Consider the following 25,881-nt stretch of genomic DNA (forward strand, 5'->3'; position numbering starts at 1 on the left):
AGCAAATTCTTTTGCAGCAATACAAACTATCATGGAAGCAAATTGTTAAATCCTAGAGGAAGGGAGACAGAAGCAAGGGGGAAAAGATAGAGACAGATGAGAGGGTGAGTAGAGGTCGATGTTAAAGGTTAAAGGAAAATGCAAAACAAGAGGTCAGACCTTAGCAGGATAAAATACTGAGAAGCAAGAAGAGACCAATGTTTATTCAGCCATAGACATTCATTCATTCACTGACCTTTATTGGGTACTTTGCTTGCCACTTCTACTTACTGTCTCTGCACATTCTTTTGTATCTTGGTTTATGTGAGTGTGTGTATGTTTGAGTGTGTGTGGGTGGGTGCATAAGCAATTGTGAGTGTATGCATGAGAGTGTATGCATGAGTGTATGTGTGTGTGTGTGTGTGTGTGTATGTGTATGTGTATGTGCAGCAAAAACTGAAGAGCAGAACATATTTCATGAGAAATGAGAATGAGATATGTATTCTATTTTTCCATATTTCTGCAAGTCTTTTTCATTCAAGCATGAATTGTATATCCATTATAAACAGGAGTGCCTCCATTATTCAAAAAATGATTGAAACATTCTTGTGTATTTACACAACACAATGTGTATCTCTCCTCACAGAAGCCTTCCGATTGTCAATATTTATGCATCCATTAAAACTGAGAAAACACTGGTTTTCACAAGAAAAAAACAAAGGAAAGATAGGTCAATTTACTATAATATCCTATAGGAAATCAGTTAGATTTTAATTAAGTATAAATAATTAATATCCCACAATCCTGTGGTTTTCTTCAGCTTGTGGAGGCCTGCAGCAGTGTGCCTCTGAGAACGGAAGCTTGAGCCAAAGGGAAGGACAACTCTGCAGGAAAGGGTTAAATACTTACTTCACTCACAAAGAAAAAGATTCTATCCATTCAGCCAATTAAGAAGAATGGATAGAACTAATTAAAATAATAAAGTCCCTTCCTGTCCCGGCTCTTATTATTTTACGACTGTACGTAAATGTATTCAACTTCCTCTTCTTTTCACTCTCTCTCTGAAACAGACATATCCTGATTTATGCAGATAGCTGTAATGGAGTAACACCATATTAAGCTAATAGTATGTTTGGTCCTTTACAACAGCTATAATTAATTATTGTCGTCCCCCCCCCCCCCCCCCCCCCCCCCCCCCCTTAGCATTCTCCACTTTTGTGTCTCACACTCCTTTGAGCTGAGCGCTGAGCATGTAGAGAGGGTAGAGTCCTGGACCAGGGCTTCCAAACACAAGCCATGTACAGTCCTGGGTGTGGCACTGCTGCGTTATGTATGAGCAAGAAACACAGGCTGAATGACTTCATCCTGCTGTGCGAGAGGATAAACTGTCCAATGGGAGCTGTGTAAAGCATCCCTCAGGAAGAGTATGTTCTCAGCCCACAGTGTAAGTGAGTCATTTCAATGCTGTGGGTCTGTGAGTGTAAACAGCTGAGCAGATGCGCAGCATGATAAGGCATTATAGCCCACTTCCCTGTCTGGTGGAGTCTGGGTGGCGCAGTCCTCAAAGGGAGCCAGTGCTGCAGACCTCCATCAGCCTGACACCGTCTCAAAGCTTTTAACACTCCTTCCACTCACCCTGCTGCATCCCAAATGCAAAATGCTCTCACTGAAATGGATAAGCCATTCCCTCTTCCGCTAATTACTGAAATTAGTTGCTATTCAGAGACTGGTTTCTTAAGAGAGTAAAAATGAACAACAGCTGCAACATAAATGCACTCAGACAAGTCTCAGAGAAATGTTTTAAATGGTAACTGCATGATTTGAAACAAAGTTTTGTTTGCAGTTGATGTGCTTGAAAAGGAAATATTTACTTAAAGGTGTGACAGTGAAAGAAACCTACAATAAGAAAAAAACTACAAAATATTTGCTCTTTCAACTCCCAAGAAAATGTAGCATAAAAATCAAACATTTGTATCTAAATAGGATCTTAATTAGGATCTGATGAAACCTTGGCTTTTTATTGGAATTTTCACTGAACCTAAAATTTTAAAATACTATATCTTCATATCAGCATTATTGAACATACACATTATTGAACTAAATCATCACCACCACCACCACCCCACCCTTTTACAGGACAAAGTGTACCATGACAACATCAGCATATATGTCTGTAGGGAATATGTGTAATATGTATCTCTACTTAAGAAATGGGTCTGGAAGAGCAGATGAGGACGTGGGTGAGAGGCACCCCATGCTCTGTTCTACATCTTCACTGACGTTAGGTGGGGCGAGGCAGGGGGGTCACTGATCATGTTACCTGATAAGAGGTTGCATAAGCATTAACATTTTTCATTTAACATAGATGTAACAACAACAACACCAATAATAATAATAATGATAAATGAAAAATAAATTGATGTCACACCAAGTCAGCTTGTGATGGTGAACGGATTACGAATTAAATCATATTGCATTGTATACTTATAACAGCTGTCAGATTTAAGGGGAGAACACATGACCACAACAGAAGGATATTTTATTATTTATTGATTAAAGAATGAATGGTAATCAATGATTCCATTTTAATAAAGGGTTTTTGGCGACAGAAAACCCAAACTTGTTCGCCAAAGGGCGTCAACAAGTTGACTATGAATGCAGTTGACAACTCAACTACTGTATTGCAAAATGAATGGAGAATTTCTGCATACCGGAGGAAGGGTGAAGAGCCCTCCCCCTGGCGGAAAGTAACGTTATTGCAGCAGTGCTTACAATTAACTCAGACGTAGTTATATCTTGATCTCTGGGCGGAATAAAGAAAGGTACAAAATCGATTCAAGAAAATCACAATCACAACGTTCATGCAGAGCATTTGGCCATTTCTCCATTCATCACAAAATACTATATCAACTAATTTCATCGTGAATAAGGAAGTGCTACAATACATTTCAACGACACCCTACAATAACGAAAAAACTAGACAAAACACAACACACACAATACATAAAAGTGCATAGCACTGGCCCCGATGTGGAACCGGTACAGACAGTTTGTGACCGGCATGTGCAGCTCCGTAGTTGAGGGTAGGCCAGGCACCCCAGTACAACAAAGGCAGTTGTGCATTGAATTTTTCTCGCAAAAAGAGTTTTCTTCTCTACTGACAATTCAGCATCAGCCGTATTATTTCAGGTTTATTTCATATTCTTAACTCATTGCAATACTGTATGCAAGGGCGTAGTAAGCGCTTTACTATCCTACTTCCATTCGTCTCTGTCCTCTTGGATACCTACCTTATATTAGTCGGTGTGCCGCCTCAGCTAATGTCTGTACTTAACATTCTGGTACAAAATGGCTTCCTCGAATTACTCGAGCATGGGCTACTGCATTTTGGTGGTGGCTGAGGAGAGTCAGTCCCTTACTGGGCAGCGCTTTGAGATCACAAAAATGAACAAAACCAACTTCACTAGTAAAGTCATCGTAAATAACATACACACCCACTGTCACGTCTTTGTGACAGGTAACGCATGAACTAAACCCTTAATGGACGTAGTACATTCCACATCCCCAGTAGCTCGCCGTGATCGTATAGTGGTTAGTACTCTGCGTTGTGGCCGCAGCAACCCCGGTTCGAATCCGGGTCACGGCAGGATGGAAGTCCTGGAACGGCAGGGGGGAGGTATTTTTAGAGGGGTGAATCTGCCCATTTATTAAAATTATTTTAAGCGTTAGGAATTGAGCTCAGACATGTAAGTGTTGCAATTTTTGTTGAGGCTGGATTGAAGATCAAAACTGCTGTCATTCAAAATGTTAGGATCACTATGGTCTATATGCTCAGAAAACGGTAGTAGTCATTTAAAATTACAGAAAAAACCCCCAAGACGTAGGATAATTTCAGTTTTGATGAAAAACACATTCAAATCAAGAAAATTATTTAGTTGTAATATGTATGTTTGTATTCCCAATACATAATATTCAATTATGTAATTAAGCAAAAAAAGAAAACATTTGTTTCAGAAAGGACAGTGAAGAATTAAAAGACACAAAGGCCTTTATTACTTTACCAGTAATGTCATTCAAGAAACACACTAAATGATCTGAATACGGTACCTTGAGTGATTATTTAACTGATTGAGAATAATGCAGTAATGTTAGTACACACACTACAGACCTTTTCCCAGTCTAACAGTGATCAAAATCTTCTTTCCAGCAATTGCATGTATAATCTTATTTTCATTCATTTAATCATTGACCCTGTGACCACAGGTAGGTGGATTGCTAATAAAACAATCATAATCACAGCTTGTTACAACAGCTGCTGCATTATGCTATGGCATCAGTTATGCAGATTCACCAAGGGATTGCACAGGAGATTTGAACTGTGTCATATGTTCTACTAACACACAAAGGGGTCTGAACTCTGGGGCCAACAGATTCTCAGAGTTCTTGACCTCACCATGAGCCCAGACCCACAGAGCAGAGACCACAGGCACTACAGTCAACATATTCAGTAATGGACACCACCCTCTACTCAAAGCAATGGAATGGGTGGTGGTGGTGGGAGGTGACAGAGAACTGACTGATACCTGAGAGTGAGCCTGTATGAAAAAAGAGGAGCAAAGCAGAAGCATGGAAGAGGAAAAAGACTTCCCTCTGTATGGGAGACTGGCTGCACTAAGTTGTCTTGACCCAGTTGTACATCTTTTGATAGTAGTGGCCTTACCTTAGACATAAACACACACATCACAGGGTGGAGCACTCATCGCTTAAGAAGCAAAGGGGTAAGCCAAAGAAAAAACCTCATTTCTGGCTACTGAGCAGTTAATCACCAGCCAGTGGTCAGGGTTTGTGTGCATTACCTCACTAGAGTATAGCTGGCACTGGTTGTACTGTCTGAGATGTAGCAAATAAACAAAGGAAAGAAAGAAATAGATCTCATTTAAAGCCCTGCTGTAAGGAATTTGGACAAGCAGGCCTGTCATCTGCAGGTAACAGCTCAAAGTTACCAGTAAGTTTAATTAGGAATGGAAATCCCACAGTGAACATTCAGACACAGCTGAATGGGGCACTCTATTCAAGACACACCCATGTCTCTTCACTGACAGAAATTCAGTGTGATAACCAACCCACTTCACCTCTGCAGCATGGCAGTACAGACCTGTAATGCAGTAGTTAAAGCCAAGTAGTAAAAAAAAAAAAAAAAAAAGACAGGAACAGCCAGGGGGAAGAGAGGAAAAGAGAACAGTAAGAATAAGTACAGTCCACAGTGTCATGGAGTATCTCTCCATCTTATTCAGCCACTCAGTTTAGAGATATAACAACTCTCCCTTCCCCAGTTGTATCTGTTCTTAACAGATTTCACATATTTCTCTAATGAAGACAAAAAATTAACACACTATATTCTTCAAATGCACTTCAGAAGTATGACAAAGTTTCCAGCACCTGGGGGCTTCTGCATGGTTCTCTACAAAGCTCAACAGATCAGATCTGGACTGACAGTATAACAGTTTCTGCAGGAAACCGCACCTGGTCAGTCTGCACATACACACACACACACACACACACACACACACATTACATCCAACCAAACAGCTCTGTGGCAAAACTGAAGTCCTGATTTGCTCCTCCTCCCAGGACAGTGCTGCAGGAGGCCAGAGCATGGTCTCTCAGGGCTGCATGCGGATGGCCCCATCCAGACGGATCACCTCCCCATTGATCATTGGGTTCTCAGCCACTGATGTCACCAGGTGTGCAAACTCTGCTGGGTCCCCCAGGCGCGAGGGGAAGGGCACCTGACGAGCCAGGAAAGTCCGCACCTTCTCCGGCAGACCCGCGAGCAGAGGGGTGGAGAACAGGCCTGTGGGATGGAGGAACATGTGGTCACTACGACTGCCAGGAGGGAGTGTCTATTTAGGAAAGGACAGACATGCACCAAGCATGTGCACAGGGCGAGGTAGGTACATGATAATTGTCCATGCAGGGGAGAGATGGGCGTGCAGTTAGGGAATAACAGAGAAAATACAGGCTTGGATGAGAGAGTGTGTGTGTGCGCGCGCGCGTGTGTGTACATGCAGACTGACCAGGTGCGATGGTGACCACACGTATGCCCATTGGGGCCAGGTCACGGGCAATGGGTAGTGTCATTCCTACAATTCCTCCTTTGGAAGCGGAGTATGCGGCCTGGCCCACCTGAGGGAGAGAGAGACAGAGACAACTGCGATTGGAGCTGCACTGGGCACATACAGCTGTGCAGTGCCTGTGCAGGCGTAAAGGGGAAGTACCTGTCCATCGAATGCTGCCACGCTGGCAGTGTTCACAATGCAGCCTCTGTGGCCATCCGCGTCTGGCTCGTTCTTGCCCATCTCCCCCGCCGCCAGACGGATCACATTGAACGTGCCTGCAATGTTAACCTGACACAGGTAGATGCAGGTTTATCAACTGAAGGGCGAGCCCTTCCAGACTGCTGCACCGAGATTCATCTCACTGAGGTCAGGGAGATCACACAAAAAGGCTTCTTTACAGGGGACAGAAACTGAATAGAGAGGATGTTCCTTTCATTCATTTTTTAAAAAGCAGGGGCAGTGTGGGACAGCAGGGGACAGTGTGGGACAGCAAAGGGCAGTAGGGGGCATTCTGGGACACTCACAGTTATGACTCTAGTAAAGTCCTCCAAACTGTGGGGAAGGTCCTTTTTGAAGTTGTATGTCTTGACAGCCACAGCAATTCCAGCACAGTTCACTGCAAGGTCCAAACGGCCAAACTTCTCCTGGGCAAGAGCCACTGCAGAGCGCACATCTGACTCTGAGGTGACCTGGAGGATCACACACAAGAGACACTGTGCTGACCTATTCACCAGCTTACCAGCATGACAATAGCAAGGAGTCACCGTGAAAACAGCAGAGGTGCTGTGCACTGTGAGCAAGCTGCTGATGCAGAGAACAGGTCAAGACGGTGTCAGTGGTAACTGCATGACATACAGCAATCACAAGGGCATCTGTAGAGTTCAGTGCCAAGTTAAGTCTGACAGCAGTCGTGTGTAGTAGTTAATGAGACAGTGGAAGTCCGGGAGCTACAGTTCAAAAGTTTGCATACCTTGGGAGAATTTACAAGATGTGTACCATTTTTTAAAGAAAACATGAGTGAGAAGGCAAAACACATGCATATTATTTCTTATAGGACTCAAGTTCATATGTAAGGCATAACAGAATGGCACAATCATCAAACAAAACATGACAATAAAGAAAATGAGGAAATAATCCCTGTTCAAAAGTTTGCATACCTTTAGTTCTTAATACCGTGTATTGCCCCCTTTAGCATAAATGATGGCATGCAGTCTTTTGTAATAATTGTGCGTGAGGTCCTTAATTCTCTCAGGTGGTATAGCTGCCCATTCTTCTTGGCAAAATGCCTTCAGTTCCTGTAAATTTTTAGGTTGTCTTACATGAACTGCATGTTTGAGATCTTCCCAAAGTTGCTCAATGATGTTGAGGTCAGGAGACTGTGATGGCCACTCCAGAACCTTCACCTTTTTCTGCTGTAGCCATTGGAGGGTCAACTCGGCCTTGTGCTTCGGATCATTCACATGTTGGAACATCCAATAGCGTCCCATGCGCAGCTTCTGTGCTGTAGAATGCAAATTGTCTGCCAGTATTTTCTGATAACATGCTGCATTCATCTTGCCATCAATTTTGACTAGCTTCCCTATGCCACTGGAGCTCATAGAACCCCAAAACATAAGAGATCTGCCACCATGCTTTACAGTGGGGATGGTGTACCTTTCACTCTAGGCCTTGTTGACTCCTCTCCAAACATAGTGTTTATGGTTGTGACTATAAAGTTCAATTTTGGTCTCATCACTCCAAATGACTGTGCTCCAGAAGCTGTGAGGCTTGTCTAGGTGTTGTCTGGCGTACTGTAAGCAGGCCTTTTTGTGGCATGGGCTCAGTAACGGCTTTCTTCTGGCAACTCAACCATGCAGGTTATTTGTGTTCAAGTACCTCCTTATTGTGCTCCTTGAAACAAAACCACCACTTTTTCCAGAGCAGCCTGTATTTCTCTCAAAGTTGTTTGTGGGTTTTTCTTTGCATCCCGAACAATTCTTCTGGCAGTAGTGGGTGAAATCTTTCTTGGTCTACCTGACCATGGCTTAGTATCAACAGAACCTCTTATTTTCCACCTCTTTATCAGGGTTTAAACAGTACTGACTGGCATTTTCAAGTGTTTAGATATTTTTTTATATCCTTTTCCTGCTTTATAAAGTTCAACTACCTTAGTACGCAGGTCCATTGGCAGTTCTTTTGTCTTCCTCATGGTGCAGTATCCAGCCAAGTCAGTGCATCACCTCATGAGCTGAGACACTCACTGACTATTTATGCACAGCCAATAATTACAATTACAATGAGTCACAGGTATGGGAACTTCCCTTTAATAGCCATTTAAACCTGTGTGTTTATAATGTGGCCAAACATTCAAGGATATGTGAACTTTTGATCAGGGCTGTTTGGGTGATTTCAATTATCATTATGATTTAAAAAGGAGTCAAACAACTATGTGATAATAAATGACTTCACGTGACCACTATCCTTAAATAAGAAAAAGTTCTTTTGCATTATCAATCACATTTTCCAAATAAATGCCAATGTTTAATTTCTTTCAGGGTATGCAAACTTTTGAGCACAACTGTATGTCACTCACATCCGCTGGTGCAAAGGCGCAACGCTCTCCCAGGCTCTGTGCCACGCTCAGCCCATCTGAGCTCGGCAGGTCCAGGATTACCGCACTCCCACCAAGCTTCACCAGCCGCTCCACCGTGGCCCTCCCCAGCCCGGACGCCCCTCCCGTCACCAGCCCCACCATACCCTGAAAGGAAGGGGGCAGCATTGTGTGTTTAGAGAGTGAGAGAGTAAAAAGAAAAGGCTGAGATACACAGCTCACACTGGATATTACACACCTGGCATTTTTACAGTTACCGTTCAATATCTTGCTGAACTAATACAGGTTAGCCAGGTAATCAGCTCGCTAGTAGCGAGCCAGCCAGCTACCTTGCTCAAATTTAGAGCACAAGAGCAGTAGCCCGCAATGGATGCACAACTCACTAGCTAGCAACAAGCTATTTGCTAAGGACTGGTTAAAAAGTGTCGAGAGTCGCTGCATTCGAGAAATGATTAATCAGCGTGCGACCTGAATAGCTAATGAAAGACTGCATGGCTTGTCGGCTGGCAGTAAGGTAGCTATGCTAGCTGGGTAGCTTGCCAGCTAATTTACTGTGGCCATCGGGCACCTGATTACGTATCGGCAATTGAAATGAAATCACTACTCACAGACACTTCCACTGTGGAAGTGTTAGTCTTTCACCCAAAAGCAACTTATTTCTGTCTGTCCGCTTCTCACCTTGACACTCCGAATGTTCGCCATTTTCACACGCCGCCTCTCTGCGTCACAGCCTTTCTGATTAGTTCAAGAGCGTGGACGCCCTCTTTACCGGAGATTTCTAACGGCTGCAGTCTCATGTTGATGACGTGTGCTTGGTAGTCAAACGCTTTGAATGGGTACAGCCGCACATTTAGCGAGGTTATGTAGGAGTCTGTGAATGTTTTCAACACCAAGGGCTAAGTTACTCACTTATACCAATCGTAAGTCACTGTATATGCAGTTACATTATTTTTTTTAGCTGTGAATTGACCCCGTACACTTTGGTAGTACCATTTGTGCAAATTTGTATGTATTTACATATGGCAAATGTGTTTGCATGCTAAAACAATTTGTTATATAAATTTAAAATGAATGGAAGACCAATTTTGCAAATGTATATGTACTGCCTTGAGACTTGTACGAGACTTACTTTGCGTTTTTGTACGGTGAAACTGTTTTGTTACAGATACGTATAATGTAGCTACCATTTGTCTTCAACGGACAGCAAGATGAACGGAAAGCACAAATCAAGTAAATTGACAATGTCATGCATGCATATATGATCAATGAAATTACTGACGGACAACTGTGTAGAATTCGGCCATTCAGTTGTGACGCAAGGGAGATGCACTTCCATTTAACCGAGTCAGATGTGGTATGGGGACGTCAGTGCTTGTGGATAAAACTTTGGTGATGCCGTACCTTAATGACAATAAGATGCCTTCACCATTGTAGTTACAATTTCAACGCAGCAAATCTTCAGATGAACCAAAAATCTTACTAGCTTCATACAGGGGCAAACCTTCCAATAATGCATGTAGCCTTACCATCAAATGCAATTACAATTATATGTAATATTGCCCACAATCCTTTTCACGTTGAAGGATGAAAAAGTTCAATACTGGCTACCATGAGCATAAGCAGCTGTGGGCTGAATATGATGTGAACAAGACATTTTTTGACAAAACATTTTTGAAAGAGAGCTTAATGGAGATTGCAGTGAATACCTTTATGAAACCAAACAGCATTTGCATCAACTGTCCTATTATTTAGTTAAAGACAATACCTGGTGGGATTTTGTGGACATTACTAACACATCCATGCCAGCTGTGCCAGCAATCAGTATTTCATTCATAGTGCACTGCAATAAACCACAAAGACTGCATCTAGCTATAGAGTGAATATGATGAAATACGCTATTCAGACAAGACAGGTGATATGTATGATTAGGGGCTTTGTAAAATTTGTGATGATGTCAAGTCCCAAGAAGAAAGTGCAAAATGGACCAAGTTTGGCCATTTTATTCTGTGGCCATATGAAATTGTGTTCAGCTGAGGTTAGTTGGTAAAGTTGTGCATGCTTGAATAAAACCTCTGGATTCCTTTTCCCGAGGGATATCTGCCATCCTACCTCTCTTTTCCCTCCAAGACACCCTTTGTTTATTTGGCAGTAAAGCAACTGAGTGGTTAAATTATTCAGATGGACACAGACTAGTTGATGAGTTGATACAGCTACCTATAATCTTGAAGACAGAGAGCACACTTAGCCAGCTAGATCAAAGGAGTCAAAACCAAATGCTTAAGCATTCACTCATTCAACTGGTCTTTAAGCTTACTAACCTAACCCATGTCAACACATACCAGCTTCTAACCAGCTCTCATAAAACATAATTCAGAATGAATAAAATGACCAACCCAAAACATTGTCATTGCGTTCATCAGTCTCAATGGGAGTTTGACAGTCTACAACACCGGTTGGTTGATATGGAAGGCCTGTATGACAGTGAGCGAATACATGAATTACTGCTGCTGCACATTAATATTGTATTTACTATGATAAATGCAATGGTTCTGGGGGAGGCTGCCCCTCTTATTATTGTCTTGTTTTCTTCACTGACACTTCTGCAGTCCAATAATATATTTACCATGCCAAGAAAGCTCATTCAATACTAGAAAGGGTGAGGATTTAACATTTGCTTGCTAATGATACCAAGTTCAACCAACTGACAGGAAGTCAGAGGAATTCTGAGACAAAATCCTGTAGCTGAAATAGAATTGAGTGTATACATGTATTAGACATTTCCCTAATAAAACAATTCTAGCTTCCATTTCGTCATACATTGTCAGACTAACAGGACTTTAACTGCCAGCACGTGAGCTACCATCTTCAGAAGCAGAATACCCAAACGTATTGTAAGGATAGCTTTAAAGTCAGAGCTGAATTAACTCTTCACAAAATATCCCTCAAGACTGAGACCTCCTCAAGACATCTTGCTTTAATTCATTTTCACGTCTAATTCATTTCAGAACACACCCAATGAATTTTTCTCAAGTGACAGATTGAGCTCATTTCAAAGTAGCTGAAATGTTATCAAGGATAAAATTATGATGACTAAAAGCAAAGTAGTTTTCATTAGCTAACAAGTTGGTATTGCATGGTCATCAATCCTTCAGTTTTGACAACAGCAATGGACTTTATAATTAAGAACATCATCATAACACAAGTAATAAACTCAATTTCACTCCATTCAACTGTTTTATTTATGTATTAATTTGTTTAGTCTAGCCCCCCACCCCCTCCCGACATGTTTTTACCCCCCCAAAAAAGCTGCAAAACGCACCCGTTCCCCTCCCCTGCTGTTTTGTTGCGTTAGAAAGGCTCCAGACTGGATCTGCAGGTCCTCACAGCCGCACAGCCTGTTTGGATTTTTATCTTTTATTTCTTTTTCCCCTTCAGTTGTTCTCTTCATCTTTTCATCATTCTTGCTCAAAAAATGCCCCCAGAACACGGTGGTTTGAGAAGTCCTTGCATTTTTCATCCATGTCATTCTTCACCCACCTCCTTCCTTCCTGTCCTTCTCTACTTAATAAAATCAGTCTTTATCCACAAAAATATCCCTCCATTTTCAAGGCTAGTAAAGTCACTTCAAGACATTTCAAATTTGAAAAAAAAGAAAAAAATTACAACAAAGGCTCTTTTTCCTCCAAAAATTTTATAACCACCCCGTTCACACACAAAACCCCTTTTCTCCATTTTACACAGGCGCAAAAAGAAAAAAAAAACAATTAGTAAGTATAATAAACTTCCCCAAATCTTTTGCACAAAGAAAAACAAACGAAATGGGAAAAACCTTAACATTAGTCTGAGTCTTCTCCTCCATCTCTCTTCTCAGGTTGCAGTTTTAATTAGGGAGGGAGAGAGAGACAAACACACTCAGACACACAAGTACACTACATGGGTTTTGTGTGTCAAATATGTGTGACTATATGCAGCAGTCAATGTCCATCTTTGTCAATCTGACATGTGGTTATAACCACCTCTGCTTGTCTTTGTCTATGATACCAGTGTGTCTGGGCCATTCAGAGAAACATTGCCGTAAATGTCTGACAGTGTGTGCACGTGCATGTCTGTCTCCCTCTTTCTGTAAATATATGTATCTGCATCAGTGTTTGATTTGTCTTGGTACAGTCTTGGTGTTTGTACAACAGTTTAAAACTCTCACACCTCTCCTGCACTTCATGTCTGTGTTGTTTCAGTGTGTCTCAGAATTCAGGCCAGTATCTCTTATGTGTATGTGTGTGTGTGTGCGTGTGTGTGTCTACATATGTGGTGCTGTGTTGGTGTGCGTGTGTGATTGGGGCCAGTCTCCATGTCTAGGCCAGTCCGAAGCCCTCCGAACACTCCTGAATGGCCAACAGCAGCATGTGTCTCAGCTTCTCATAGCTCTCATAGGCTGGCAGGTCCAGCTGGTTAAAGCTAGGAGGGGAGAGAAAGAGAAGGAGAAAGAGAGAGAGAGAGCGAGAGAGGGAGAGGGAGGGAGAGAAGGAATTTATGGCTAACTATCACCTCAGACATACTATAGGAAACAGGTTTATCTGCAAGTATTTGTGCAACAGGGGTTTCTATTTTTTAATCACTGAATACTGAGAAAATCCATCCAACATTCAAAAGAAAATGGTTTAAAGCCATTCCAGGCATCATTTCACGACTTGTGCTTCAACAATAAAAAAGCAATACAATAACATGAGTGTGATGGCATATATCCAAACCTATAATCCTCTTGCATGTGTACACATAACCACTCCAACACACTTATCTACAAAATCAAATTCCTAAGCATGTAGTGATTGCTGTTCGGGTCATCTCTGTATGAAGTGCTTTGAACAATGTCAGTATGAGTATTCACAGGTGACCACGGTCTGAGTTTTACCAGGTATGTGCAGAGGGTAGCCGGTCAGTGGAGCGGTCGTCACGATGGATTTGGAACTTCTGGATACCATTCATGCCCTCCAGAGCAGCGAAACCCTGCAGTGGCACCTTGGACGTACCAGTCACAAACTGCAGAAACTTGGCTCGGTCTGCCTGATCGAATGACCGCAAGGCCCTCCAGAACCACTGGATCTGTGACAGTGTAAGATGCACACAACATGGCTGTTCAATACCCATGCCACACATCGAGCAGCTGCACCACACCTACCTTGCACAGCAGAGGCATAAAGGTTTTAGTGTGTGTACTATACTATGTCTATGTAGGAAGCTGGATAATCCTATTACATCTTGCCAAGAGTCATTGACATTAATGATACCATCAACACTAATGATGGACATCTTTTGCAGCAGTAACTGGGTCAGATTCCAGGACTACAATAATTTTGAAGAAATCTACTCAACTAATTCAATTTTCAAACATAAATACAACTCAAAACAAAAGCATAGTAATCCTGCAGTATACTTACCTGAATATACCTAAGCTGCTCAAACAACATTACAGTTTAACTTTTTTGTGTTGCTAGCACTTACTCTACTGGCTTAGCTGGCATGAGTATCCACTTGGGTAGATTTTGTATATCACTTACTGGGTTAGCAAGAGAACACAATTTTCCATCTCTGTATTTCTTTGCCATTTGAACTTGGCAAAATTTTAATTTAACATTTTTTTAACACTGCATGCCAGAAATTGTTCTGGGAGATTTTGGTGCACCATAGCATGTACCTGTATGGAGCTGGACTGGTACTTGTGGTACTCTGTGTTAGCCTTCAGGTCATCAATGTCAATGGTGGGCAGGCCAGAGATGAGCAGCTCCAGCTCCTGCTCCGTGAATATGGAGATCAGCCTTTTGGGGATGATCTCGTAAAAGCCCTCCAGGAAGGCTGCCAGCTGCTTCCGAATTGCGCCTGAGAGAGGAGGAGATGAGCCATAGCCTTAGCGCGGAAAAGACAGTGTTGAGCTCCACTGCACCCAGAATGCATTCATGATGTAAAAAGAAACAGAAGCTGTATTGAACCGCCACAGGACAGTCTTACCGGTCATCTTCATCTGACAGACCAGGTGAACGTACTCCTTCTTATTCTCCTCTGTCACCAGAATGTTGGCTCCATTGGGCTTCAGATCCCTCACCTCACACACCCCAAACTCCTGGACCTGCTCAGGGAAAGGAGGGAGAGAGGGGACCACTGATAGTCACAAAAACACATTCCTGTGGATGGAGATCACCCTGCAAAGCATACCAACATGTTCACATGCGGAAGAGGATCAAGAGCAAAGATGCAGATCAGGGGAGGCGAAGGACAAAGGGGCTGACCTCTGTGCTGAATGTCAGCTCATAGCCCAAGGTGGACACATCATTCTCCAGCAGGTAGACCAGGCCCTGGTAGAAGTGATAGTCCTCACTCTCCATGTCTGTGTATCTGAGGACAGAACAAAACAGTTGTCAGAAACTTGCATTGTTTCACTCCAACCCCACAGGCTTTTGCATGTGGATTTGTAACAGGGTTTGGTACAGAATGTGTATGGATGCAAGTGCCTGTGTTGTCCAGTGCATGCATGTTCTAGGCAATATCCATGTTCTAGTCATTTTCACCTGCTTTTTGTCTGTAATCAATACAGCAAAACAACATGTCAATCACAGCTCTGAAAACAATATCAGTGTGCTATATTTGGTATGTTGAAGTACACAAGATTTTTCAAATCACAGATCTGAGACCAGTGTATTTGGGGTTCTGAGGTACCTGACGCTCTTCCCCAGGATGTGCTTGTAGAAGCTGCGCGTGAAGTAGCACTCCAGCAACCGGTTATCGTACACAGCCTTGGCCACCACCCGCCCAACAAACTTGAAGTAGCTGAGGTGGTTGGGGTTGCAGTGGGAGGAGGGGTTGATGGTGTAGGTGACGCGGTCCCCGGGTGAGGTGCGGAACAGGGCATACATGGGATTGAACATCTCCCGGGAGATGATCATGTACCACTCTCTCAACAGGCCACCAGCGTCCTGGCCCTCCTCCCCTTCAAACACGATGTACCTAAGGGAGAGACTAAGTTTACCCAACCTGTGTACAAGCTCCACCAGCGTATCTGCTCAGGCCTCAGTCTCAGAGCAGTCACAGTAGGGTGTGTGTGTGTGTGTGTGTTTGTGTGTGTTTGTGTAGTCAGAGCAGAGAGGACCATGAAACTTACAGCCGGTTCTTCATCTCCTCAGGGCTCTTACGGTGCAGCTCTCTGTAGGAGTCCTCGAACACGTGATCCCTGCGCACGTGCACTGCCATGTCCTCCTTCCTCAGGCCCTCATCCAAGCGCTCCAGCTCTTGCCGGAAATACCTGCAAACACAACCACATCACATTTTAGTCAACTAGCAGATGCTCTAATGATGGATAACTTCAAGACAGCATACAGTGGTGCGTGTAATAGGGTCTCCTGACCAGCAGTGGACACAGAAAACAGACCATATCTGAACACATCAAGCCTTCAGAGAATGTTGGTGTCATACTGACAACAGAAGAGCTAAAATAAAAAAGTATAATAAATATTCAAGCATAATAATACCAAACTGTATAGCAGAATTTAGTTTGAAAGAAAAGGAAATATTCAAGTGTTATGTTCAAGTGAATCAATAAAGAGATGAGCTACATAGAATACAGAGACAAGAAAAGAAACATCTTAGAGGTTGGCCTAAGCTCTTAAGGGTCTCCATGCAAAGGCGTTCAGATACCCTGGAGAGATATCCACAGGCCACACGCTTGTCGGAGAAAAGGCTACAAAGCACAGAGAGGGAGAGGGCTACATACTTGCGCTTGACGTCGAAGTCCAGGATGCGGATGTAGTCAACCAGCACTGCAAACGGGCCGTCAGCCAAGTGTGTGGTGGACTGCCGGAGGATCTGATTCAGCACCGTACGGTGAGTCTCTGCCACACATAAGCAGGGACATGCAGTCAGCATGTGTGTAGTATTCGTGATCTGCAGTGTGCATTGTGTGCCCGTATCCCAGACTCACCGGCAAAGCGCAAGAACTTCTGCGTGTCGGGAGGCAGGTTGGCAGAGATGTGCATGGAGGAGGGCTCCCTGGAAAAGAAGGGGTCCAGGGAAGAAGGTGTAGCAGGGGTGAGGGGGGCAGGGGAGAGCGGGGGCGGCTCATCCTTAATGTGAGACAGCTGGCTCTCTCGCGTGTCCCGCACCGGTGGTTTGCTCTCTCGCTCCGTGGCATGGACCAGGAAGAAGGCCTCCACTGCTGGCTGTAACACTGAGGAGCCGGGCAGGGGGCAGAATGACAAAGAATGAGAATTTAATGAGGACTGCAAGTGGTGGAAACTATGAACACAATACATACGAGACATACACATATATGTATGTCATACATTATATGATTATATTACATTACATTTAGCAGACGCTCTTACCCAGAGCGACTTACAAATAATATTATGACACAAAAGGCACACACACATTTAGATTCTCTTTCAGAGGCTAGGCTGAGGGAAACACTTGTGTTTTTGATTTGGTGAGAGCACTGAATGAAGGTGAGGGTACAAAGAGTATTTTCAGCACAGCAAAGGACACATATCGTGTAACAGTATAAACTGCATGAGCTGACAGAGGTTTGCCTTTAGTGCTGTAACAGTTAACATGTGACATACCCAATACGGCATGCTGGTCATGTGACTCCTCAAGCTCTTTCAGACACTCTCCTAGCATGTCCCATAGCTCATCCAATAGCAGCTGCTCACTCAGGAGGGGGAGGTCTGGTGCCTTCTCCTCCTGCTCCGATTGGCTGCTGCTCTCTCCACCTGCAGGAAAGGCAGCATGAACACATACTGCAATTCAGATCATAGCTTCCCCCCTGCAGAATAATGACACTTCATATTCACACAGAGCCAAAGAGGAAGAACAGAAAGCTTCCATTTTGCATTTTGTCTGAATTTTGCCTGAATGTCATTGGAAGCATTTACAAGATGACAATCACAAGAGGAATCACAAGAATATTTTCCCCTTGCATATTTTAGATTTACATGGATTAATTCCCATAATTTATCCATGACAACTAGCTTTTCTTTCAAAACCCTGTTGCTTGAAGGAAAGGCAGAATGGGAGAGAGTTGTAGAAAACTGTCTATGGGCTCTTGGGTAAGCAATGTTTTTTCAAATAACATGGGTTCAGATGGCCTTGTGTGTGAGAGAAAGCTCAGAAATCCCCCACTGCCTGCCCCACTGATGTCACCTGTCAAGACACTTCTGTCTGGAAAGGATCATACAGTTTAAGCCTGACCGAACCAATGCCATGTTGACCAAATGCTTACTGTCCTGTCAGTCACATATGCCACTGGGCAAGGGCACTAAGGGCGTACTCACACTAGGCCCGGTTGCCTTGTACCATGCCCGAGCACGATTGTCCCCCCTCCCCACTCCCCCACTGGCCAGCGCTCACATTGTGCTTAACATTCTGGGCCTGAGCACGCTGACATCATCACGATGCAACTTTTTCTGTTGAAGAAGAGCGCTCTCGCACAGCACAATGGAGTTCATGATTGTACTTACTTTCTGGCTTATTTGGACTTACACACGGCCCTCTCACATGCCTTATAGATTTATCGATTATGCAACACAGTGACTTTCATTTAATTGTGCTGCACGTATAACATTTTTACGGAGGCAGCTGACGTTTCAGTCATTATGCTAAGGGACAGACCAATATTCTGTGTCAGATTACAGTAATCTAATCACAATAATGTTAGCTAATGTTAACCAGTCAGGGCTACTACTTGTGTGTGCGGCACTGTCATCATTACAACAACAAGCATCTTCTATTACTGTTGGATAGTACACTTTTCAATTCATTCAAGAATATTTGGGTTAATAACGGGTCTGATTCTCACCTTATTGATGAACGTGAATTGTAGTCTGCGAGTAAAGCAGCTCCAAATTCCTCCCTCAACATCAGCTGTCTCCATAAAAATCTTATACGTGCAGCACGATTAAGTGAAAATTGCTGCGTTGCATAATTGATGCTAACTGGCTGGAGCTAACGTTAGCTATCTAGCGATAGATTTGACAAACATAGCTAGTTAGCTAACAGGCTACCTATCTGAACGATTGTTGAAGACTAGCTACTAAAACAGGTTGGCTGCTTCCTTTGTGATACTCTGACTAAGTATGGTTAGTTTTATTTCGCTTGCTAGTAATCAAGCTAATGTGGGGATCCACAGAGTTTGGTACCCAGCTTGTTATATTTAAGGAAGTCAGCTAGCTAATCAAATGATGGTTTAAAGGAATTATTATGACTGGGCGTGTAACAGATATCCAGCTAACTGTTGCTATAACGGATATATTTGTTAAATGGGACAGTCGCATTGACGCCTTGTTCGAGTTCCGTGCTTGGGCACGGTTAGTGATCACACTGATGCGTACCGTGCCCGAGTCCAACTGAACCGTGCACGAGCCCATCTCTTCAAGCGGGCCCGGGCACGATTCAGCGTACGGGCACGGTACGGATTGCCTAGTGTGAGTACACCCTAAGTCATGAATCAGTAGAATCTGCTTTGCTGAGAAAAGCCATCTCATCAAAGGTAGACTGAACATTACTATGCAGTAGGCCAGGCTGAGGAAGTGCAACCATAGTGTATCCTACACTAAACTGTTGGGCAGCATATGTAGGTACATACTTCTACAAACAGTAAGTATTGTGCACACTGAAGCAGGCAGATCTATTTAGCAAAGCCATGTCATCAGGTTATTCTCCTCACTCTGTCATCTGCCATTTTGGACCATTTTGCAGCCCAATGCTTTGGAAGGACCTCAACAACAGTTGGCCAGAAGACATGCGATTCTGTTGCTGTGTGTAAATAACCGCTGTTGTATGTAAACAAAGATGCTGTGCACAACTGTTTAGGTGGTGCTACCATGAGCTGTCAATCACTGCCCTGTACAATCCAAAAAAGCTTTGCTCTGTACAGAACAACACTGTTTGGTTACAGCTAGCGAGTCACTCACAGGTCCATGCATTTTGGGGCCTATAAGGGGTCACTCTGCCATCAGTGCACACTGGCTGTATGATCCTGCAGTGATGCACTCTCTCACCTAGAAGAGGTGGCTCCTGGTCCAGAGGTGGGGGCTGGTCTACATCCATGGGGGAGTCGTCCCTCTGGGCTGGGGGGGGCTCTGGCACTGACTGGACATCCGACTAAGGACAAGAAGGAGGGAGAAGGAGCGGAGGAGAGAGAGTGAACAGGCGCAGAGGGAGGGTGGGAAAAATTGGAATAGAGGAAGTAATGAATGAATGAAGTAAGACAGGTTGAAAAAATGGAAAAAGGGAAGTGTGTGGGAGAGCGGGAGAGAGAAAGAGCAAGTAAAGAGAGACAAAGAGGGATGGAGAGAAAGATCGCATGAATGACAACTGAAAATAGACCCGCCTTCATCACAAAACCACCAAAATGACTGACTGCCATGCACCAGTACACTCATTAGCCAGCAAAAGGGGGAGAGGGGGGCAGGGTTGGGGGCAACAGCTCAAAGCTATGATAGCCGGCCTCAGATGGACAGACAGAAAGGGCATGGAGAAATGCAGCATATGCAAACTTCAGGCAGTCAGCCAATATGCCATGGTGTTAATCACACTGTGTAGGAGCCGGTCTATCAGTCTGAATGAGAGTGCAGAGTACTTAGTGTTCGTAAGCAGTTGTTTCAAAGCCAGTGTGAGCCATGTTAGTGTGTCTGTGGGTAGGTGTCTGCAATGGTGTCAGCTGTCAGCGTACACAAATTCACCAATAGTCATATAGGTGTGATTAGTGTGTGCAGACCTTTCAGTAGTAACATGTGAAGCTGTCAGTGTGTCACATGGTGCACCGGTTGTCGTACATATACTACCAGTAAACGTGTGGACGTGTGAGTCGTCATGTAGGTGCTCAGTGTGTGATGTGTCAGCTGTCATGTAATTGTGCAGGTGCAACAGTAGTCACTTGTAGTTGTGTATGTCCGTAGTCACATAGGCTGTCGGAGTGTGGTGTGTCAGCAGTCGCGTAGGCTCCGTCAGTGTCTGTGTCACGTGCTGTCTTTTGGGGCCCATGCTAACCGTAGCAGCGCTGGCCGTGCCGGCAGGGGGGGCGTTGACCTGGGCGACGCCAGGGGGGTGGGGGGCCGCTATGGAGGATGCAGCAGTGACGGCGGCGTTGGAGGAGGAGGAAGAGGAGGAGGAAGAGGAGGGAGGGGGAGCCTGCTGTAGCCGGCGCGCCCGCTGCCCCTCCCTCACCATCTGTATAATGGCGTCCGCTTCGGCCTCCAGCTGACGCACCGCGGCCTGGATGCTGCTGGCTGAACCTAGACTGGTGGAGCCTGCAGGGAGAGAGGGAGTACAAATGGAGAACAGTGTCACTGTGGGCCAACACTAGGCCCGGCACACCTAGTTTCCACTGACCTGCAGCAGCAGTACGACTGCCATCCTAATGTCACCCCATATGGTGGTGTGACAGAGTGCTGTCACTACGGTTGTGTGCGCTCTGACTGCCATACCAACAAGACTGGTTCTTTGGCGTCGCCGTTAAAGTGGCATGGTTGGTACCCCATAGACCCGGGTTCGAGGCCGGGTGGGGTGACTGCTCTCGCCCTTCGCTACAGATGGACTGAATTTAAACAGACCCAGTCTCCACCTACTGCTCAAGTGCTGCTGGCGCCACTACATTTTTTCAGTCAAACTTTTTGGAACCTACACGACTTGGCATATCTGTAGTGTTTTTTGTAAGCTTGTAACACACTAGTGCTTTCACCTGTGTAATTCCTGCACTGGAGAGACCATGGAAAATGATCATCATGAAACATTCAACTACCCGTTGTGCTACCTGTCTAGGAGCAACCATTAAAACACTGTCAGGCCAGGGTATTACACAGAGCGTATACATACACCCATCACACCTGTCTGGGCTCAGTGCCAACCTAATATTCTATCTAGGGTTGGTTACAGCTGTAGAAAAGGCATGGCTGACCTACACACAGTGAACGGAGCAGTGCTCTGCGTGCGTGCGCATCAGAGCGGGTATGTGTGCGTCAGAGCCGGTGTGTGTCTGCATACGCACCCAGCCTGCCGCTCTGTTTGGCCTTCTTGTTGGCACGGCGCGTGTCCTCACGCAGCTGGATGATCACCTGCAGCACCCGCAGGAAGAATTTCTGTGTGGACGTCTTGGAGGTCAGGGAGCTCATGGAGGGCAGCTGCAGCTCCCGGCCACCTAACGTGCGCTTCTGAGCGGCCACGATCACCACGCTCTCCGCCCCGTCGAACCTGCGCCCCCGCCCACACACGAGCGTGAGGGAGAGAGGGAGTACAGTCACAACACTGCATGTGTTTCTTAGTGGCCGCCATTGCTGGTCCTGGCTGCTTGTATGAAGACTAAGACACAAATGCTAAGTTTGCCTGGTTTCTGTCCAGGCTGTGGAGCTTTTAGAATAAACACCAGCAGATGCATCTGTTTCACAGGGTAGCAACCAAGCCTACATGGATGAGGCCACTATGACAAAGGATGAACAAGAGATGCAGTATTCAGATTATTTCTAAATCCTGTATTATGTATTAAGTGTTAAGTGCCGTGGCCAAAACAACAAACTTAATAATCACAGAGTTGCATGCCAGTAGAGCTAGCCTACTTATTACACAACATTAAATTCTAAGCACATATGTCTACAAAACATCCAGAGTTACAAAGCTGAATGTGAAGAGAATTGTGAAAGTGGAGGTGTGTACAACTGTTTGAATGTCACCTCTATATCTAATATTATGGCCCCAAAGGCTAAAGTTTTAAACAGGATGCTTTTGTAAAAGCTTTTGGTTTTTAAAATATAAATACATCAGTAAGGAGTTGTATACTGCTTTCATACACACTTGTTCATGTTCAACATGTAGAAGCATGTCTGAACTTGTCCGGGGGAAGGTGGACAACTCAATGCAGGAGAGGGGCTAAGAGTGCATTTTCAAAGTCTCCCACTTCCACCCCTAGCGTCTACTCACCTGCTGGTCATCTTGCCCTTAAGTCGCGCGGAGTGGGCAGGATCATCAGGCGTGGTGTCTGGGGAGTGGGCGTCTGCATGGGCTCGCCTCTGTTGCTCCAGGTTGTACTCCCGCAGTTCAGCGAGAAGGGTGCCTGAGAGGGGGAGCGGGGACAGGGGTGGAGGACCAGAGAGAAAGCTAGGTCTGAGATTAGGTGGCACAACCAGGTGGGTCAGAGCTTTGTGTTGTAGATCCATTAGACCAAACCTGAGAACTGGCTGCTCTATCAGTAAGAACCAAGGAGAAGAAGAAGTCACACTTAAGAGAGTCCCAAGCAAGTCCTAACTTACAAGTTTCATGCCACATCTTGGTTAACAACAGTCAAGCAAGTCATACTGGTCAAAAACAGCAACAACCAGCTCAAGGCACCAGTCCCAAGGCTTGAGTTATGAGTGGTGTCTGGCAAGAGCTGACATGTGCACTGACCAATCTGCTTGCAGAGAGTGTATCCCAGCTGTCGTGCGCCAGTCAGCAGCAGTCTGAGGACAGTGTCGCGTGTGGTAGCGTCCCCTCTGGACAGCTGGAGCAGGATGTTAGCGGCATCCTCCAGCCCCTCCTCCGAACACGAATGTGATGTCAGCACCTGGAGGAGGGGCAGCATTGCACATAAACTCATCACTGTATGCAACTGTAACTCGTACCATTTCCCCTGGCCTCAGCACGCAGGGGCGCTGATCTATGTAGAAAACCCCCAGGAAGTTTCAGGAGAAGCGAACACTAAGTAAAGGCAGTTTAGAGTAAGTGCATGCCTCACCTCTACTGAGAGCTGCAGCTGTTTCTCTGTGAGTCCTGTAGAGGCCATCTTACTGTCACTGTCAGCACTGCTCACAGACACTCGCTGCTTTGCTGCTTACACAGTAATGGGGAAGAAACACAGAGGAAGCATGAGTGGGGGCAGGAGAGAGAGGAAAGAAAAAGGAGGGAGGCAGAGAGAAGAGGAAGAGAGGGAAAAGAGGGGAGAACAGGAATGTGTGTGTGAGAGAGAGAAGGCTCAAACACACAATACAGGTAATTCTATACTCAGATAGTCAATCTCTTCAGTAAGTTTGGTCTTCAATAAGTCAGAAATGTTGGTTTCTATATTTCCCCTGAATATTTCTAGCACACTGACTGGCAATGCAAAGCTCTCACCAGCAGGGGTTGCTGTAGCAGAGGCAGACACAGCAGTAGTGGTGGGCGGGTGCGCTGGAGCAGGGGTGCCTCCTGAGGCAGTTCCCTGTGCTGCAGCTGGCCCGGCGCTGGTCCCCACTGTGGGCGCAGCTGGGGCAGCGGCAGAGGCCGGGGCAGCGGGGTGTGCCGCAGGGACCTCGGTGGCCTTGTTGTCAGGCAACGCAATGGAGATGAGAGACAGCAGGCGGAGCAGCTTCTCAGTGAGCAGAGAGCTGCGGCGGATGACCGGGTGGGACAGCATGTTCATCAGCTGCCCCAACGGGGACGCCTCCAGGCTGCCCTGCGCGCCCTCCACCTCCCCGCCACCCCCCAGCGGCAGGGTCTTCATGGACGCCTTGCCCTTGCGGCTCACATTCATGTTGTCCAGTTTCACCAGCAGGTCCCAGAAGTCTGTGGAGACGCCCAGAGACTGGGGGGTGAGCATGCTGGGCGCGGTACAGGTCCCGAGTGGGCTGTTGGAGGACACAGCGGAGGTGGTGCTGCTGGCAGCTTGGGAGGAAGGGAGAGACCTGCCGCCTCCGCTCCCGGCTGCTGCTGCCGGCCCCGCTCCCAGCCGGGAGTCAAGCTCAGAGGAGGAAGAAGGCAGGTCTTTACAGCGCTGCTGAGTGAAGTGGCTGGGGAATACCTACAGGCAAGAGACCACACTGAAACCTCTGACCACGTCTGCGTGCACAATCAATAGCATTTGCACCTCTCTAAGTTGCCTTCGATCCCATGCTGAAGCACAAAAAACTATCGGGGGAAAAAAAAATCCTTAAATTCAGCCAGAAAGACTAATGAAGTTAGATCTGATTGCCTGGTAACAGCTATAAAGATCTCTTTCCCATTTTTCCATCTGTACCTTTAACATCATGCCTGACTAAAGGTATATGTTCGGAAAAGCTTTATGGCATGCTTCTGTCGTGTGTGAGAGCGGAAAACCTTGTAAATGGCCAAAAACCCCTGAAATTAAGTTACTTAAAAACATTTGATTTTAGTGTCTGAAACTGTAAATTAGTAATCTAAGCATAAAAGATGTATTAAATCACCCGCAAATGAAAACGTTAACTGCCAAGGAAGTGTGACGTTGAATGGAGTAAAGACTGTACACCTAAAAGATATTGTCTGAGTCAAAGTACCAAGCAGCACAGGCAGTGTTGTTTGGCTGTAAAAGCACAATGGAAGACCACGCATGCTCACCTTGGCCAGCTGGATGAGCGTGTCCAGCACATGGCGGCAGACCACTGGAGCGGCCTGGGGGTGGATGTGCACGGTAGAGCCGCCTCCACCCACACAGCCCACCCCTCCGGCTCCTGCCCCGGCGCCCCCGCCTGGGCCCGACACCCCCCCACCTGCTCCCCCCGCCCCACACGCCCCCCCAGCTGAGTGCCTGTCGGCATGCTTGCGCCCTGCCGCCCTCTGGATCTGAAAGATGTTGGTCCGGCAGCCCAGTGCCGCGTCCATGGAAACGGAAAGCCAGGAGAGCTGGGTGGAGCTGCGGGACTCCACCCTGTTGAGCAGGTCCAGAGGGGAAGAGGAGGAAGTGGAGGAGGAAAGGGAGAGGGAGGAGGAGCCCGAGGCTGAGCCCTTGCCGCCGGCCGAGCCCAGCGCCCTCTTGCCACGGGCATCCTCAGGCCGGGCGGTCTCGATGCACAGCTCACTCTCGCTGCTGCGCTGCAGGATGGACAGCAGGCTGCAGATGACCCAGCCGCGCGTCTGCGAGTGGTAGCACAGGTTGCGCAGCACACGGTGCAGCCGGCTGGTGTTGAGCCGCGGCTCGTCCACGAACAGCAGGACCAGCAGGCACGACAGCGCCTCGTGATCCAGCAGGAGGCGCCCTCGTAAACGCAGCAGAGAGTCCACGCTGGAGCTGGACGGACTGCAGGGAGAGAGCGAGAGCAGGGTGGGAAGGAACAGCCTTTTAATGCACGCAGTGTGACCGTGAAGAACAGCCTCTGATCTTGTGACCGAGTGTGACATAAGTATCCACACAAGACGATGGCTACAGAACAGCTTGGTACCCTACCCAGTTAGTTACAGCCTACATGG

At 45.8% G+C, this 25,881-nt stretch overlaps 2 protein-coding genes and 1 non-coding gene across 3 annotated transcripts in view; 1 reads left to right on the top strand and 2 right to left on the bottom strand.

Annotated features, from left to right (window-relative positions):
* Window positions 1-3,553: 3,553 nt before the first annotated feature.
* On the top strand, window positions 3,554-3,625 carry trnah-gug. Its single transcript has one exon. It is a non-coding gene; the product is annotated as a tRNA-His (tRNA).
* A 455-nt stretch (window positions 3,626-4,080) lies between these two features.
* On the bottom strand, window positions 4,081-9,455 carry hsd17b10 (hydroxysteroid (17-beta) dehydrogenase 10). The gene is made up of 6 exons (XM_036533316.1): window positions 9,367-9,455; window positions 8,671-8,835; window positions 6,623-6,787; window positions 6,258-6,386; window positions 6,057-6,165; window positions 4,081-5,833 (listed from the first exon to the last, which is right to left on the bottom strand). The coding sequence occupies exons 1-6, from the start codon at window positions 9,388-9,390 to the stop codon at window positions 5,643-5,645; spliced, it is 783 nt and encodes a 260-aa protein (XP_036389209.1). The 5' UTR covers window positions 9,391-9,455; the 3' UTR covers window positions 4,081-5,642.
* A 2,907-nt stretch (window positions 9,456-12,362) lies between these two features.
* The window catches only part of huwe1 (HECT, UBA and WWE domain containing E3 ubiquitin protein ligase 1), a 61,877-nt gene continuing 48,358 nt past the window's right edge, over window positions 12,363-25,881 (bottom strand). Inside the window, exons 64-83 of the mRNA XM_036533951.1 lie at window positions 25,203-25,711; window positions 25,033-25,115; window positions 24,396-24,478; window positions 23,815-24,305; window positions 23,438-23,529; window positions 23,110-23,266; window positions 22,645-22,777; window positions 21,719-21,921; window positions 20,722-20,981; window positions 19,731-19,833; window positions 17,295-17,444; window positions 16,655-16,900; window positions 16,448-16,565; window positions 15,839-15,979; window positions 15,397-15,684; window positions 14,970-15,075; window positions 14,692-14,809; window positions 14,381-14,562; window positions 13,598-13,788; window positions 12,363-13,143 (exon numbers count right to left, since the gene is read on the bottom strand). Coding sequence (XP_036389844.1) covers window positions 13,041-13,143; window positions 13,598-13,788; window positions 14,381-14,562; window positions 14,692-14,809; window positions 14,970-15,075; window positions 15,397-15,684; window positions 15,839-15,979; window positions 16,448-16,565; window positions 16,655-16,900; window positions 17,295-17,444; window positions 19,731-19,833; window positions 20,722-20,981; window positions 21,719-21,921; window positions 22,645-22,777; window positions 23,110-23,266; window positions 23,438-23,529; window positions 23,815-24,305; window positions 24,396-24,478; window positions 25,033-25,115; window positions 25,203-25,711 — 3,757 coding nt within the window. The 3' untranslated portion in view covers window positions 12,363-13,040. The remainder of the gene's footprint in view (window positions 13,144-13,597; window positions 13,789-14,380; window positions 14,563-14,691; window positions 14,810-14,969; window positions 15,076-15,396; window positions 15,685-15,838; window positions 15,980-16,447; window positions 16,566-16,654; window positions 16,901-17,294; window positions 17,445-19,730; window positions 19,834-20,721; window positions 20,982-21,718; window positions 21,922-22,644; window positions 22,778-23,109; window positions 23,267-23,437; window positions 23,530-23,814; window positions 24,306-24,395; window positions 24,479-25,032; window positions 25,116-25,202; window positions 25,712-25,881) is intronic.

Source organism: Megalops cyprinoides, chromosome 7, assembly GCF_013368585.1.
Source record: "Megalops cyprinoides isolate fMegCyp1 chromosome 7, fMegCyp1.pri, whole genome shotgun sequence".
Taxonomy (NCBI): Eukaryota; Metazoa; Chordata; class Actinopteri; order Elopiformes; family Megalopidae; genus Megalops; species Megalops cyprinoides.